Source organism: Gadus chalcogrammus, chromosome 23 (genome assembly GCF_026213295.1).
Source record: "Gadus chalcogrammus isolate NIFS_2021 chromosome 23, NIFS_Gcha_1.0, whole genome shotgun sequence".
In the NCBI taxonomy this organism is placed as follows: Eukaryota; Metazoa; Chordata; class Actinopteri; order Gadiformes; family Gadidae; genus Gadus; species Gadus chalcogrammus.
This window is the reverse complement of record NC_079434.1, coordinates 4,439,636-4,456,568: the sequence shown is the minus strand read 5'-3', so window position 1 is coordinate 4,456,568 and position 16,933 is coordinate 4,439,636. Positions and strand designations below refer to the sequence as shown.

Sequence of the window (16,933 nt, the reverse complement as noted above, 5' to 3'; positions counted from 1 at the left end):
AGGGTTAGGGGTTATATGTTTAGTAGGGCTGTCAAGCGATTAAAATATTTAATCACGATTAATCGCATTAATGCCATAGTTAACTCACGATTGATCGCGATTAATCGTATTTTTTTTTTCCATGCTAAATAACCCTTGAATTCTATGTCCCATTAATGCTCTTATCAACATGGAGAAGTGCATCGGCTCGCCTTGTGCAAATGTTTTTTATTGATAACAACATTGGCATATACTGATCAAAACAGGACGGTACAAAAAAAAAGCCTATAATGCAATTAAACGATGAACATACAAAGATATGCCTTGAACATAGTAGTCAGGCTACTGCTTCTGTTTTTTTTTCTGCCCAAAAAAATAAATAAAAAATCTTTATTTTTTTAAAAATAATAATGTGCGTTAATCACGCGTTAAAAAAATTAACGTCGTTAAAATTGGTTTGATTTGCTTTAATAACGTGTTTAACTGACAGCTCTGATATTTAGTAATGCAAGTCTTCATGGCTTCATTCACTAAGCCCACATGGGCACTCGGGAAGGAAGTGTATATTTTATTCATGTTTTACACATGAATAAATGCAGCAATTCAGCGATTGCACAAAGAAGGTCGGTTGCTGGACAGAACCCTCAGACACCAAAACTCTAAATTTAGATTTCAATCTCTACTTTCTCTCCCAGATCAGTGCTATAGCAACCCCACAACCCCTATCACGAAACATTCCTTTTATTTCTAGTCCTCCTCCCTCTCCTCCCCTCCTTCGCTCCTCTCCTCTCATCCTCTGCCCCTCTCCTCTCCAAACCTTTCGTTCCTAGGTGAGTGAGAAGCTTACCATCGCTGCAGACACTGAAGTGAAGATCAATCAGGCCAGGGAGGAGTACCGCCCGGTGGCCACCAGAGGCAGCATCCTCTACTTCCTGATTGTTGAGATGTCTCTGGTGAACCTCATGTACCAGACCTCTCTCAGACAGTTCCTTGGAATATTCGACTCGTCCATGGAGAACTCGACCAAGTCACAGCTCACAGCCAAACGCATCAACAACATTATTCACTTCCTGACCTATCAGGTTAACATTTTTTATCATTTTTGACCAATGATAATCCATATAACTGCATATTTTTAAAATAGGGTTATAGAGTTTTTCTTGTTTATATTGAAGTGAAAGCTTCCTGTAAATACTTTGTTTCCGGATTACAGAATGATAATGTTTATTCTGTTTACTTCTGTGTACGTAATACGTTTTATTACGATGTAAACAACATACAAATTCATCATAGTATTCAGAATCATAAAAGAAAACGTAAACAGAATCTCATAGTTAAATGCGACAATTTAAAGATGGGGTTGGCAATTTGGAGAAAGAAGCTAAGCTACATTTCTAAGGTATCACATCGCAAAGCCACTCCCCGAAACACATGACCTGCTTGCTAGCTATAGCAATGGTCTGCCTAGCTTTGTTGAAGACTCCATTCATGTGCAATGAGTGCACTTGCAAAGTTGGCCAAGGCAGCCACTTAGGTACAGACTAGTCAGCCATCCTATCGTTTTATTCTGGCTGAATAAAATGATTGAATATGCATTTGATGTCGGGATGTCAAGAGGATCTCAAAAAATAGAATAAAAAATGATTCTCAAATAAATTTCCTGCCCAACCTTTAATGGACTTTACTAATCTATAAGCCCATTCCCTCACCTCACTGAAGCATCCTCTCCCGTCTCGCTCCCTCCAGGTGTACTGCTACACTTCCAGGGGGTTGTATGAAAGTGACAAGCTCCTTTTCACCCTGCTGCTGGCGCTGAAGACCGACCTGCAGGCCCACAAAATCTCCCACAGCGAGTTCCACTCCTTCATCAAAGGTCAGAGTACAACCCCCCCCCCCCTTACCCGGTCATTACATTACACATTCTCCAACTGAGGCTAGACAGCTTATTGGCCAAAGAGCGACCAAGTCAGAATAAGGGGAACTAAGGGGTTGTGTAAAGTAATGAAAATAAATACTTTATTAGAAAGAATGTTTTGGTGCTATGAGCAGGACTTTGCAATTGTAAGGGTGACCCCCAGCTGAAGGATTCCTGGTTCGAACCCCATCCCACACTGATTCTGAATTTGACTTGATAATAAATTAATAGAATGTTGTTTTGCTAACAAACTGAATTTGTGGGATAATGGTAGTCTGTAGTATACCATGTGTGATACTAACAGTGAGGTATTCACTGAGCAGGTGGGGCCTCCCTGGACCTGAACTCGGTGGAACCTAAACCCCGGCGTTGGATCCTGGATATGACCTGGCTCAACCTGGTTCAGCTGTCCAGCCTGCACCCCTTCACACAACTCCTCGTACAGGTGCCTGCTCTTAGCATACAGCTATAGCATCCAGCAATATAGGCTAGTGAGCTGCATCACATGAAGCTGTAGCATCTCGTTACTAGGCTTGTGATGTACTATGGCATTGATCATATAGATGCCTGTGTGATCCAGATCTTGGGTCAAAGTGTGCGTTTTATGTATTTGTAAACAGTGTGTGTGTGTGTGTGTGTGTACTTTGTGTCTCTGGGGTTTCAGGTGAACCTTAATGAGCGTGCTTGGAGGAACTGGTTTGACCAATCGGCACCAGAGGATGCCCCGTTGCCTGATGGCTACCAGGACCTGCTCGACACCTTCAGGAAACTCCTTCTGATCCGCAGCTGGTGTCCGGACAGAACCATAGCTCAGGTGGGGGCCCGGTACAATCCAGTCCAGACAGAACCATAGCTCAGGTGGGGATCCGGTACAATCCAGTCCAGACAGAACCATAGCTCAGGTGGGATAAGTTTCAAAAATATGAATTTGGGGGCGACAGTAGCTCAGGAGGTAGAGCAGGTTGTAAGTCTACTTGGATAAAGGCATCTGCATAATCCCCTTAATGTAAATTTTGGCCGCTCCAAATAAATCTCAAATGAGACATTTTATAAGCACAGGTAAAAGTGGTCTGAAAGATTATATATCTCTGTGCATCATTTGCAAAGGGGATCTCTATTGGAAGATGAAGGGTACATTCTGAATGTGTGCATGTGTTGCTACATCAGGCCCGTCGCTACATCGCAGACTCCCTTGGGCCGAAGTACTCAGAGGGTCTGGTGCTGGACCTGGACTCCATGTGGGCCGAGAGCGACAGCAAAACCCCCATGGTCTGTCTGCTCTCCAGCGGCTCTGACCCCACAGAGAACATCGAGCGGCTGGCCAGGAATAAGGTGGGGTGGAGGCGCCGAGGTGGATGGATTGGTGGATGACTGAAAGTAGCGGGCAAAGCGGTGGGATGGTCAAGAACAAAGAATTGGATTATATTTTAGACAATCGTAGTCACACTTGTTGAAATACTTCTTGCTAAACAGTTTTGGAAAAAAAACATATGTTAGGTTGAACGGTTATTTACTACATTTTTTTGTTGTACAGTTATTTGTTGTTATAATTCCTAATTTATTAAAAAATATAAATTATATTGTCAAATTGTTCCAAACTCAAGGGGGCACCATGCAGGCCCATCTCCATGGGCCAGGGCCAGGAGATCCACGCTCGCCGCCTATTGGCCAGCAGCATGACAGACGGCGGCTGGCTCCTCCTCCAGAACTGCCACCTCGGTCTGGACTTCCTGGAAGAACTCTTGGACAGCGTCACCATGCCAACAGAGAGTGTGCACGAGGGCTTCCGCGTGTGGCTAACGACCGACGTGCACCCCAAGTAATATCACTGCTTCCGTCATTATTATGACTGGTTATCCATTTCATGATCCCTCGTACACAAGGGGCCGTTTATGCAACACAATCAACATGGAGGACCATATTAACCACACCGGTTTTGTTGCATTGTAGGTTTCCCATCGCATTCCTCCAGTCGGCAATTAAGTTCACCAACGAACCTCCGCTTGGTAAAATATTCAATCATTCACTCATTCATCACTCATTCTTCACTCATTCTCCAATAGCTTCATTCTATTCATGTGTTTTCAATGATATTCTGTAACTTCACAATGTATTATGGGACTTTTGTGTTTTTTTTCACACGTTGTATAATGTGTGTGTGTGTGTGTGTGTGTGTGTGTGTGTGTTGTGTGTTGTGTGTTGTGTGTTGCGTGGTCAGGAATGAAAGCTGGACTGAAGAGGACCTATGGGGGCGTGACCCAGGAGCAGCTGGAGGTCTCCAACCTCCCTCAGTGGAAACCTCTGCTGTACGCTGTGGCCTTCCTGCACACCGTCGTCCAGGTACCTGTCTGTCTCTCTGTCTGACTGCTGTCTGTCTATACAGCTATCTGCTGTACGCTGTGGCCTTCCTGCACACCACCGTCCAGGTACCTGTCTGTATCTCTGTCTGTCTGTCTGTCTGCCTGTCCGTCTCTCTGTCGGCCCGTCCCTCTGTCTGTCTGTCTGTCTGCCGGTCCATACAGCTATCTATTATCTGCGGGCACTGCTGCTAGAGATGGGTTGAATGCAGAACTCATCGCCAAAGGGGCACGTTTATTGATATAGCACCCTAATAATACCAGGCCATTCAAACTACGAGAAGAAATCACTCGTAAAAACATTAAAAGGATAATCATTAAAAGATTAAAGAAGATGAAAACAGGACAAATATAATATGCAAGACGATAGGAGAATAAATGTTGAGCAGGAATATCATTTTTAATTCATGCAGCAGAATTAAATTATGCAAAATAATTGTTAGAAATGTTGAGGCATACCTCTCGTTGTTCTTGAAGCTAGTTCCAGATCTGTGGTGCATACAAACTAAGAGCTGCTTCATCATGCTTAGTTAGAAATGTGAGAGTGGGGCCAGTCCATGATGACTTGAGGGCTCTAGTGGGCTCACACAAGCACACCCAAGATGCAGAAACATTGTTCTGCACAGGGCTTGTACATCGTGACGTTAGATGGCATCGACCACCTCCATTTGACCTCCAAGTATAGTTGCATAGAAATTGTATTGGGAGTAGTGCTTTGGTCATGGTAGTTGATAGTTAATTGTGTTTTTAATGCACATTATGAGAAGATATTGTTATGTTTGAAATCGCCACAGCGTTTTTTAATGAGCTAAGCTTACGGTATATTTACTTACGCATGCATATATTATATTGCGTAATGCATATTTACTTATGCTGTACTACAATTCTCTCGTCTATCTCATCACAAAATGGCGGCGTATCGCAACAAGTAAAATCCCATGATGCATTTGGATTAAAGCCCTATTGTATCTGTGTGTAACTATCTCTTTCCCCCCGCGCGCGTTGTAGGAGCGTCGTAAGTTTGGTCCTCTCGGTTGGAACATCCCCTACGAGTTCAACCAGGCAGACTTCTACTCCAGCATGCAGTTTGTCCAGAACCACCTGGATGACCTGGACCCAAAGAGAGGCGTCAACTGGTCCTGCATACGCTACATGTTGGGTGAGGCTCCATCCACCCAGTGGAGTCTGACCTAACCTAGTGTAGCCATTGGCTCTCAAACGTTCTCAAAGGTTTTCCTGCTGTGACTCAGTCATGCAGATACCATAGCCAGGGCGCGGATATTTAGTACAGAGAAATAAGCAATATATTATCTTGTACAATCAATACGCTAATCCTTATCATCAGGGACTGAACTTAAGGATACATTAAATAACCATTAAGTAACATTAGTGAATGCAGTAATAATCATTATCTGAAATTAAATCAACCACCAGTGGAGAATCCCGGATCCCTAAACTAACCCTGAATCTGACGGGTCATCCAGGGGAGGTCCTCTATGGCGGCCGGGTGACGGACGACCTGGACAAGCACCTGCTCAACACCTTCACCCGCGTGTGGTTCAGTGAGACCACCTTCTCCGACAAGTTCTGCTTCTACAAGGGCTACAGCATCCCTGGCTTGGCCAAGACGGTGCAGGACTTCCAGGCGCACATAGAGACCATGCCCGTAGCGGACACGCCCGAGGTCAGCGTCTATCCCCCCTCTGGCACCGGCTGATTTCCAGTGGCGTACAGCCACAGACTGGGTGGAGTCATCGGCATCACTGTTGTATACGCTGACAAGAGAGACCTAAAGTCCATATCTTTACTGACAGTCCTAACAGTGTTACCCATACATAGACCAATGTGAGGCACAGCGCCACAGAATGAGCACCGAGCGCCACAAATTGATTCTGTTTTCTTGTTGTTTTTTTAGGCGATTTTGAAACATAAATATTGTTCCGTTCATTCATCTCCGCACTCTTTCTCCCAGTCATTCTCGTTCACACACGCACACAGAGACAAGCGCACATACATGCCAATGGTACACGGGTACACTAACACTTATTGGATCAAACCGCGTATCACTGATACATGCACACACTGACAGCGGATTCGCCCGGGCCTCCTCTCAACGTGCCTACGCCCCTATGCCTACGCCCCCCCCCCGGCAGGACTCCACATCTTACCCCCTCCCCACCCGTCAAGAGCCCATGTCTAATCTCCCCCCCCCCCACTCACACACACACACACACATTGCTACCTGTTCTGTGGGAAACACTGCCTAATATTTGATTGTCAGAAGAGAGAGGGGATTCAATAAGGTCTATCCATCTGAAGAAAGTTTAAATTGGTTGATGTTAATTTGTATATTATAATAAGCAGTGTATTGTGGGCTTTAGCAGTTTATTTTGAGACAGAGTTTATCTTGAGACTCTTTGAAATACAGAGAAACAACGCAACCTACTTGGGGGTGTAAAAATGTTATTCTGAAAACCTCTTCTCCCATCTGTCATTTGCCAGGTGTTTGGGCTTCATCCCAATGCCGACATCACCTACCAGACAAATCTGGCCAATCAGATACTCATCACCATCATCAACATCCAACCAAAGGACAGTGGGGGCGGGTCCGGAGAAACCAGGGAGGCAACAGCTCAGAGGCTAGCCAGTGAGATGCTGGGGAAGCTACCACCTGATTATGTGCCACATGAGGTGAGCAATTAAGTTGCCTTAAACATTTGACAGCCTTTAATCTGGTTAAAACTCTAACCGTGTACCTAATGGTCATATTAATAGCATATCAACACTGAATAAATCTCACTGAGTCTGATGTTGGGTCGATAGGTCAAAGCCCAGCTCAAGAAGATGGGTTTGCTCCAGCCAATGAACATCTTCCTCAAGCAGGAGGTTGGTCGCATGCAGCTAATCATAAGCATTGTGCGGAGCACGCTCATTGACCTCCAGCTGGCCATAGACGGTGAGCTTACTCCCTCTAGATCGCTCCAGCTCCATGCGTTCTTTGTTTTCCCTCACTCTTTAACCTGGTACACCTCTCACTGCCAGGCACCATCATCATGTCGGAGGCCCTGCGGGACGCCCTGGACTGCATGTACGACGCCCGCATCCCGGCCCTGTGGCTGAAGCTCAGCTGGGACTCGGCCACACTGGGCTTCTGGTTCACCGAGCTGCTGGACCGCAACCAGCAGTTCAGTGGCTGGATGAGCAACGGACGGCCCCTACAGTTCTGGCTGACGGGCTTCTTTAACCCTCAGGTGGGTGGGCTCGCGGTGGCCTCATCCAGCTGCTCTGTCTCAAGAGCCACGGCTTGAAATGGGACTATTAAGGGTTCACAACTGTGGTCTAGGGATGCAACAATATGTCTCCAGGATCTCGAATGTTTTATCAAATCACAGGGGTCAACCTTAACTAAAAATGCATCCTTTTTGTTTGTGTGTGTGTGTGTGTGTGTGTGTGTGTGTGTGTGTGTGTGTGTGTGTGTGTGTGTGTGTGTGTGTGTGTGTGTGTGCGTCTCCAGGGTTTTTTGACAGCCATGCGTCAGGAGACGACTCGGGCCAACCTCTCCAAGGGCTGGGCCTTGGATACGGTGGCCCTCGGCAACGATGTCACCCGGATGATGAGGGAGGACTTGTCCTCCCCGCCCCCGGAGGATGTGGGCGGAGTCTATATCTACGGCCTCTTCCTGGACGGAGCCGGCTGGGACAAACGCAACATCAGGCTCACTGAGTCACCGCAAAAGGTTTGTGTGTTTCTACGTGTGTGTGGTGAACTGAATATTGAGCATCGAACCGGGAACCTTTCGACTCCTGTCCCCTATCCTACTAGTTCCTTCCTCACATACATGGAGAGGTACATATACACTACCGTTCAAAAGATTGGAGTTGCCCAGACAATTTCATGTTTTCCGTGAAAACACTTCACCCAACACTTTATTCAACAGTTTTCAGCAGGGCTAACATAATTGCAAAAGGGTTTCCTTATCATCAAGTAGCCTTTTAGCACGATTAGCTAAACAATGTACCATCTGAATACAGGAGTCATGGTTGCTCGAAATGGGCCTCTGTACACCTATGTAGATATTCCATAAATAATCTGTTCTTTCCAGCTAGAATACTCATTTACCCGATGATCAATGTCCGCACTAATTAATTAAATGTTATCTTCATTGAAGGAAACTGTCCTTTCCTTTAAAAAATAAGGACATTTCTAAGTGACCCCAACCTTTTAAACAGTAGTGTACATACACACCCCATCATTCACCTGCAACACGCTTCGATGGACCCCTCACCCCCTGACCTCTGACCTCATTCCAGGTCCTCTTCACGCCGCTGCCCGTGGTGCACGTGTACGCGGTGAGCACGGCCGACAGCAAGCGGCCGGCGGCGCCGTCCTCCGTGAACCTGTACTCGTGTCCCGTGTACAAGAAGCCCCGGCGCACCGACCTCACCTACATCTTCGAGCTGGCGCTGCGCTCCAGCCAGCAGCCGGACCACTGGACGCTACGCGGCACCGCGCTGCTCTGTGACTGCAAGTGATCCGCCGCCACCTCCCCCCAGGGGCCACCATGAGCGTTACCATGGGGCCGCCCTTTATTTGAGCAGTTTATCGCCTCATATTTATTCCCTGTAGCGCCGCAAAACATTCCTTTTATTTGTCGATTAAACTTTATATACGTATCTATACGTATTGAACACAATATCCATAATTTCCAGTACCTCATAAATTAATTGTTCTCCTCTATTTTACTTAAGGGCTTTAATCGATTTCACTTTTTTAAGCTTTAATGATTTGGTCAAGACGAAAAAAAGTCTTGTATGGAAACAATAATACGTAGTAATATACGTAATATAAACTCTTTATTCTCCAAATAGTCAAGTAATGGTGGATCTTTAGTCACCCTTCGTATAATACCAAGTTTAACCTGTTTATTGTACTACCAGCTGTGTAAAGCCTGGTTAAGCTGCATTTGTAAAGCTATTTAATAAATGCAAACCTAAAGAAAGGGTTGGCTACTACTATAAGCATCAAGCTTTGAAGTCTTCACTTGTGTCCATTGTACTTTGATCAGGTTTGACAGAGTAAGAATAGCTTTGCCTTTGCCTTTGAAAAGACCACAATTCCTTACTTACTTTAATCAAAAATAGATCAGAATTATTTTTAGTTTGATACATTTACATTTACATTTGAAGATGAAGTGAAGGGACATTTATACAATAGGTTTGGTTTTGAAAAGCAATAAAATCAAAATATAAATAGAACTTGCTGAGTTCCTCAATGAGAACCGTGTAGTCAGTGTTATGCCCTAAAAACAACATTGGGTAAAAGGTTAAGAAATAATAATCTGCATAATTTATCATCTCTATCCGACCGAAAACACCCTAAACCTAATATCTGTTGTGTATTTTTAAATGCATTCATGCAAACTCTAAATAATAACTCAAAACATTCTAACAATATAGTTATAGACCTCTATTTTTACGAGCTGTTTATACAGCAAAACAATATTAAGAGTGTTGAGATATTTCACATCACATATGTAACATGTTCTTAGTCTTTATTCTTAGTATTCATTATTTTTACCATAACAGTTTATCTTCGTAATTTTCGGAAAACTAGCCAAATTAGTTCTCTACAAATTCCTCATAGTACAGCTTTTAAATGTATAATTGCAACCTGAAATAACTAATGCATTCTATCTTTCACATTTCGCGAGTGCAAAACTTTACTTTTACAGCCCCCTGACAAAATCAACATTCCCATCATATACCATCATAACTTACCCACTCTTCATTAGAACTGTTTAAAGCTCTAACATCTTGTCATTGTTCAAACATACATAAAAAATAACAACTGAAACCTTTGACAAACTCCAGATGCTTCTTTCTCTCGCTCTCTCTGTTGTTATTGTATTTGTTTAATTAGCAGTTTGTAGACGAAAAATGTAACAAATATTTAATAATAATAAATTAACCATAATGTCAACTGTAGACACATATCAGAACAGAGACTAGAACTATGTCTGAAAGAATAACAACGCCTTATGGTAGACCTATACTTCAGTGGGTGTCCGTTCTTGCCGTTGCCGCCAGTCGGATGTTTGAACCGGCCCAATGTCACTTCCTTTCTAACTGGAGGCTTCTTTCAACTGAACGGAAAAATAGATCATTTAATATTTTCATTTCCGAAGCTTGGCCAGGGAGAATCGACCATAAAACACATACTTTCATCCTCTCTTTTGTTGTCACAATAGTCCAAGGGAAACACAACACCCAGTTGTTGCATCGGCCGTTGCGCTTTACGCCAGCTGCTTCATGTCGTACATGGGGACCTCGGACGCCTCTGCCTTGGCCCCGTCCGCGGCCTCCTTGTCTGGGCTGCCCTTGCGGCCCTTGGGCGGAGGCACGGGTGTGGCTCCGTCGGCGCCTCCCTCCGCTCCCTCCTGGCCCTCAGCTACTGTCCGCTCCTTCTTAAGGTTGAGCTTGGCAGGGACATTGGCCATGGACTCCTTGAACCTCTCTCCAGACTGCTTCAGCCGCTCCCCAGACTGGCGGATCTTCTCGCGCCGCTCCACCGTCACGATGCGCTCGCCCAGCTTGTTGACCTTGGTGCCCAGGTTCTCACGGGTCTTGCTCATGTTCTCCTTTGAGAAGGTGGCCTTGAAGCTCTCGATGCGGGTCAGGCCGGTCTTCTTGGCGCGGGTGACGGAGGCGGAGTCTGCCTCCTCTACCACCATGTACTCCTCGTCTGACTCCGGAGGCAGCTCAAACTTGTCAGGTTCCACCTCGGCCCTTGAGCTAGCTCTGCCGCCGCTGGCTTCGGAGGGCTCGTTGCCGGGGGCGACGGACTTCACTTCGTGGTCACCCTAGGGGGGGGGGAAACAGCCCAAAGAAAACAAAGCAACATGAGAAACTGCGGGAGAGAGAGTGGATTCATAAGTGACAGTATGTTGTAACATTGCGTAGATAGTGAGGCGAAATGTGATCCTTCATAAGAAACATGAGAACCTGTGAAATCTACACAGCCATGAGAGCAACTGATAGGAACCTTACCATATCTCTTTGTTCTTATATTCTGGAGACACTATGCGCAAAGACCCTGAGGATATTTCTTTGACTACTGATGGCTGATCAATGTCAATCATCCATTCATTGGAATATGACATGTGTGGTGTACAAGTGAGCCACTATCCTGAATGTCCATGACTTCATAACCAAAGGAATTTCGAACAGGCATACAAACTGAAGACCACTGTGAGACTACAGTCCTCTGCTGTTTCCTCTCACACGCTCAAATCAGACGACGCGACAACTATCTTGTCGCCATGACACCTCAGAAAGCATTTGGTGGCCAGGAGCCACTGCAGCCTGGAATGTGTTCAATCGTTTTCCAACTGCCACATCCAGAATGTTATCCAAGACCCTGTGATTCAGTTACAGATAATACGATCATTATGATTTGCCCTAGTTACAAGTTACTACTAGTGGATGTGCTTGTAAGAATCAGGATGATCCTTTCAAGGTCACAAGTAGTGTTGGAGATATCTCAAGCTGTTGAGACTTTCTTTCTGATTTATGTCATGACTGAAGGTACCAAGTAGCCATGCTAACTGATGGTTGCCTGTTGCTTGCATGTAAAAAAAAAACACTAAACCAATTGTTGCTGTATATTATGATTTCCAAGGCAAGGCTTACAGAATAAAGCCTTTGTCAACAGGTTTAAATGATTGTGGAACTTTTAGGATTGGCGTGGATTAGGGTATATTTGCTCATTGGTATATTGGCCAGTTTATTTCTAACAGTTGATCACATTAGGGCGATATGGAGTTTACGTTTTTTGTGGCATGTGCAATTGTACGTGTCCACAGAGAAATACCTCTTCGACAGTATATTCCCTCAATAGGCAACTGTTTGCAAATCCCGCAGTTGATTCCCTTTCCATCCAATTAGTTAATAATGTATTACAACCATATTGTAAGTTAATTAAGCGACTGCCCTTCCGGTTCCATGTTAATTAACAGGTAATAACATGAGAGTAGGACAATAGCATGGTTACACGGCAGGTGTTGTGTCGTAACACTCTCCTCAGATGCCTCTTTGTCTCACCATCCTGGTCTACCTGCTGCAGAGGCCATGCTTTCTTCGCTGCCCTGGTCCTTTGAAAACATATTTCACTCGACAGATACCAGGTCTCACAACAGCAAACATTCAAAGTGATTTTATAGCCATCCTTGAATTGTTTTAGTGGCTTGCTGGCAGGTGTGGCTCATTACTGTTTAATGTTTCTGTTGGTTAGCTTGCGGATCGGAAATTCGATGCTCTTGAAAGGAAGTGAATTGTCCCATCAGATAGTTGATGGTTATCACGATGGTCATTTACGATAGTATGAAATATGTCTCTGGAGCAGCTAGTTCTTTGTTAAATAAATAACTAGTTTGAACTCACAAACTGGATCAACATAAATGCATTCGCTTTGGTCAAAATGGTTATTTTGCAGCTAGCTTACAAATTATATATGTTTCCATGGTTTCAATGATTTAAGGGTGCTAACTGGATGTAGAATTGCAACTCTTAATTCTACTTCTATAAATACACTGCACCATCTGTTTCTAATACTAGAGGCCATGGTAGGCCTACTATGTACAGCTAAACATATCACCAGCAAGCTAGAAAATCCCTGACACAGCTCTGTTAAATTAATACAGGGCCTGCAGACAGTAGCATTGTGAAAATTAAATAAAGGTAATCAGGCTACAATTGCTTTAGTCAATATAAGATTGGAAATTAGCTTATACTTAAAGATATTTTTTTACTTTGCTTAAATAAATTGCTAACTATGAGCAACTTAAACTTATTATCCAGATAGGTTGAATGTTCAATGTCCCAGTCTTTTATCAGGGGAATAATAACATGAACATTTGGTTTCCATGATTCCAGAGTTAGGAAACAGGAATGGAAAGAATAGGCGGGCCACCGACTCAAAGATTCTAATAATAGAGGGCAACCAGATTTTGAGTTCAGGTTACCCAGATGATGGCAGCATGTACCTTAAAGATGAACTGGTTTTCCTCCAGCACTTTTATTTTGAGCCATATGTAGCATACCATACCAAAAACAATATTCTATGTTCTCAAATAAACCCTTGATAATAATTAAGGTGTAGGTATAGTCACTCTATCTATTAATTAATTAAATGTGTCTCAACACTTTGAGAAGCAAGCCTTGCCAGCTAGCTAGCATGCGAAATGACTAGGAAACATACCAGGATATATGATTACGTGCATGCTAGGCACTTTATTCTACACCTGATACTAACAGTGATATGCTGAAATTTGACTGTATGCTTTGCAGTCATAACATAGCTACACACACCAGAGGCATTGGGCATGCTATGGCGAGACAATCTATTATGCCTACCGACAAGAAATCGCATCTCTGTCACAGCTGATTGTGTCTATGCACTTTGCATTTTGACCCCACATTTAAGTTGCCTACATGTGAATACTGTATACATTTAAACATAACTGTTTACCGCAATCTTAGAGTTAATGTTAATATAGACATACAGGGGTGGCATTTAACAATACGAATATACACTAGTAGATTCAGCTACAATAAACTACACATTATGCCTACTGAATCGTTAAGGTAAGAAATCATATGTTGAAAAACATAGTTATCATGAATAACTAATGTTAACATTAGTTCAAGCCAGACTTAGGTAGGGCAAGGCCTTGGGACCCCAATTCAGTCAGGTGATAGAGACAACTTTGTAGTATCTGTTACAGACCAGACTCCCCTGAATTGATGTGTGTCCACATAGAGGTTCACAATACTGATGATGAATTTCCCTATTTAGTTGTTTGATTTAGTAGGCCAATCTTCTGAGGCAAATGAAGGGCTTATCCAGCTCTTTTGTCCTTTACTGAAACCAAGACAAAACTAGTTTTTGTGGGTGGCCTATGAAACGTCATGGTTTCCATCTATCATGTATACCAGAATACAAGTGAGCAAACGTTGAATTGCACACCTGTTTCTACAGATTACGCAGATCTTCATCTGATACATTTTGTAGTCATGTAATTGATTACAATATCCAGCAATGGCTGCCATCAAAACAAGGAGCAACGGCTGTGACATCCTAGCATCGTCTTGACATCATAACATCCCCATGACAACGTATTGCCACCAGTGACACAACCTTTGGTGTTCCCTTATCCATGGGCCAAATTGGCAGCACAGCTTCTTCGACCACTATCGACGTCTCGTAATTAGACTCATGCCTTATGTTACTTAATTAATAAGCACCAGATACAAGAGAGAAAGGAGTTGAAGGGCGGGAGACTAGGAAACTATATTAAGAGATGCTGGAGTTTCAGATGCACACACTGAGAATAACTCGGTGTGTCAGCTGGCAAAGTCACTTGCACGGATAAAAGTGTTTAATATTATATTTAATTCTGACTAGCTGCTCAGCTAAGATTATTAATAGAATAGAGATTTTTATATTAAAAGATACTATGCCTTTAAACTATTGCTACTTGTTCCAGTTCCATAATGGAATTCCTAATAAACCATAACTGAGGATGCTCATGCTTTTGGCATTGAAGAAAAATCTTTAATGCCAAAAGAGGTTTACCCAAAATCTGACTGAACCACACAAAAACTATTTATGTAACAACATTTGTGGAATAACCTCAAATCAATGCTCATCAGTGTCAAATTGTGTATCAACCCTGAGATTAATGAATGAATTGTGGTGAGGATACAAGTCTGTTCTATGTGCTCTAGATCTATGGGCTGGCCTTTCAGAGGGTCTGACGTCCCTCCTGGGCAATGCCAGGGCCAAAATAACCAGGTCACCAACATATGCAAGCAGCTGCTTTCCGAAGGCCAAAGTAAAATGAAGCCACCAGAAAATGTGTGTGTGTGTATGTGTGTGTGGTCGTGTGTGTGTTCAGTCTGCAAACCTCAAGGGGCCCCGTTGCTATTTCAGCACTAGCCTGAAGCAAATTTAGTATTTAGATAGCTCTGCTCAGGTAAATCGACTGTGTTTAATAACTCTTTGTTTTACGCTCTGAAATTACTATACTGCAAATAGACGATTCTCAAGGGGAACTCACAGGAATCCCTTCACTAACTTGTTTAATGTTTGAACTAGGATGTTGGTTGGAGTTGGAGACCCCTATAGAGTTTCACTACCAGTTGGACGGGAAGCTAAAATTAACCAGGCCCACAATACCAGCCGGCGTCTCCCTCATTGCTCAACAATATTTAAAATGTTTTGCAGCAAAGAGCTCAATCTACTTGTCATTTTTAACAGCCTTTATGGAACAAACACTAAATAAGGTCCCTTTTGAATCGAAGTCAAGATGCACAGATCATGGACAGACCACGGTCAAACGCTAGGTTTACCGTTTTGAATTCTAATAATAAGAACAGACATACAGACAAGCGGCTCTGACCTGGTAGATGACCACTCTGAACTTGTTCTTGGCCAGGAGGTCTGCCTGGGTGGCCTCCACCTTCTTGACGCGCAGGTTCTGGTTCTCCACGCGGACGCGTACATCCTTGATGTGGCAGCTGACCTTGCGGGTCTTGTCCAGCAGCCGGTCCACGGTGCCGCTGGTGGCGGCGTGCTCGCCCGTCAGCTTGACCACGTCGGCCTGGATGCTCTTCACCGTGGTCTCCAGCTCCAGCTGCCGCTCCTCCATGCGCTGCTGCGTGGCGTTGACGTTGTCCATGATGCCCGCCACGCGCTCCAGCAGCGCCATGATGCCGCCGGCGTCCTCCACGCTGCCCAGCTTCTCCGTCATCGTCCTGGTCGGGTCTGGTCGGGTCGGTTGGGCCCGGGTCGGGGGGAGTCTCGCTAGAGGCTGGGGAGGCCTGTTCTCAGGGCGGGGGGGGACGGGTAAGGAAAGGGACAAGCCTAGCCAAGGTTCTGGACGGAGAGAAGAGCAGGAGAGGGTCTGGAGAAGGTGCTGGTCTCGGAGGAGAATCCCACGCCAAAGGGTGGGATCGGAGGAGGTCTGGTGATGAAGGGGGAGCAGGTGGAAGGCTAAGACATCGGGGAGGCCCAGAGAAGAGGAGCTGGGAGGAGATCCACAGGAGAGACCAGAGGAGCCGACTCCTCAGGGAGGCAGATAGAGACGGAGAGAGGGAGAGGGGGACAGGATCGACCCTCTGGAACTTTTGCTTCAACCTGACACTGCCCCGGTCATCAGCACAGACCCCAACCACCTAATAGGGCTGGAGGGGGGAGGGGGGGGGGGCGGAGAGAACTAGAATAGAGAGAGAGTAGGAGGAAGAAGAATGGGATATGGTGAGAGATAGACATAGAGTTAGAGTGTGTTAGGTTTGGGAACCGTGTCATTCAAGGATCATTTGATGAAGTTTCAGTTTCAGTCGTCTATTTCCCCCCTGATGAACCTGATGCCCAGTCCCACGTTTGTCCCCCAACCCCCATTGAGTTTCATGACCCGGTTGACAGGTTTGGCGTATCGATGATATGTTTGTCTGTGCTTATGACGGTCAATGACTTATCTTATCGTTTAAAGACAACTTAAAAACGTCAAAACTTCAGACATTTTTGTAGAAATGTGTCCATGGCATCACAGGGTAACGATGGTCCTCAAACTGAGCAACTTGAAAGATGAAAAAACAAACGATGGACCACGAGCTAGGGAGTG

At 44.6% G+C, this 16,933-nt stretch overlaps 2 protein-coding genes across 2 annotated transcripts in view; one reads left to right on the top strand and one right to left on the bottom strand.

Moving 5' to 3' along the window:
* Positions 1–9,707, top strand: part of dnah5l (dynein, axonemal, heavy chain 5 like) — a 69,268-nt gene extending 59,561 nt beyond the window's left edge. Inside the window, exons 84-98 of the mRNA XM_056584431.1 lie at positions 810–1,061; positions 1,726–1,852; positions 2,218–2,339; positions 2,559–2,708; positions 3,062–3,226; positions 3,499–3,713; positions 3,845–3,900; positions 4,113–4,234; positions 5,260–5,410; positions 5,736–5,935; positions 6,754–6,942; positions 7,075–7,207; positions 7,294–7,502; positions 7,766–7,987; positions 8,562–9,707. Of these exons, the coding sequence (XP_056440406.1) occupies positions 810–1,061; positions 1,726–1,852; positions 2,218–2,339; positions 2,559–2,708; positions 3,062–3,226; positions 3,499–3,713; positions 3,845–3,900; positions 4,113–4,234; positions 5,260–5,410; positions 5,736–5,935; positions 6,754–6,942; positions 7,075–7,207; positions 7,294–7,502; positions 7,766–7,987; positions 8,562–8,783 (2,535 nt within the window). The 3' untranslated portion in view covers positions 8,784–9,707. The remainder of the gene's footprint in view (positions 1–809; positions 1,062–1,725; positions 1,853–2,217; positions 2,340–2,558; positions 2,709–3,061; positions 3,227–3,498; positions 3,714–3,844; positions 3,901–4,112; positions 4,235–5,259; positions 5,411–5,735; positions 5,936–6,753; positions 6,943–7,074; positions 7,208–7,293; positions 7,503–7,765; positions 7,988–8,561) is intronic.
* cavin4b (caveolae associated protein 4b) lies at positions 8,149–16,456 on the bottom strand. The gene is made up of 2 exons (XM_056584441.1): positions 15,710–16,456; positions 8,149–11,110 (listed from the first exon to the last, which is right to left on the bottom strand). The coding sequence occupies exons 1-2, from the start codon at positions 16,058–16,060 to the stop codon at positions 10,544–10,546; spliced, it is 918 nt and encodes a 305-aa protein (XP_056440416.1). The 5' UTR covers positions 16,061–16,456; the 3' UTR covers positions 8,149–10,543.
* Between the last annotated feature and the right edge of the window lie 477 nt (positions 16,457–16,933).

Coding starts and splice junctions, on each gene's coding strand:
- cavin4b (XM_056584441.1), bottom strand. CDS start 16,060: ATGACGGAGAAGCTGGGCAGCGTGGAGGACGCCGGCGGCATCATGGCG. Junction 11,111..15,709: donor TCAGAGTGGTCATCTACCAG/GTCAGAGCCGCT, acceptor CCCCCCCCCTAG/GGTGACCACGAAGTGAAGTC.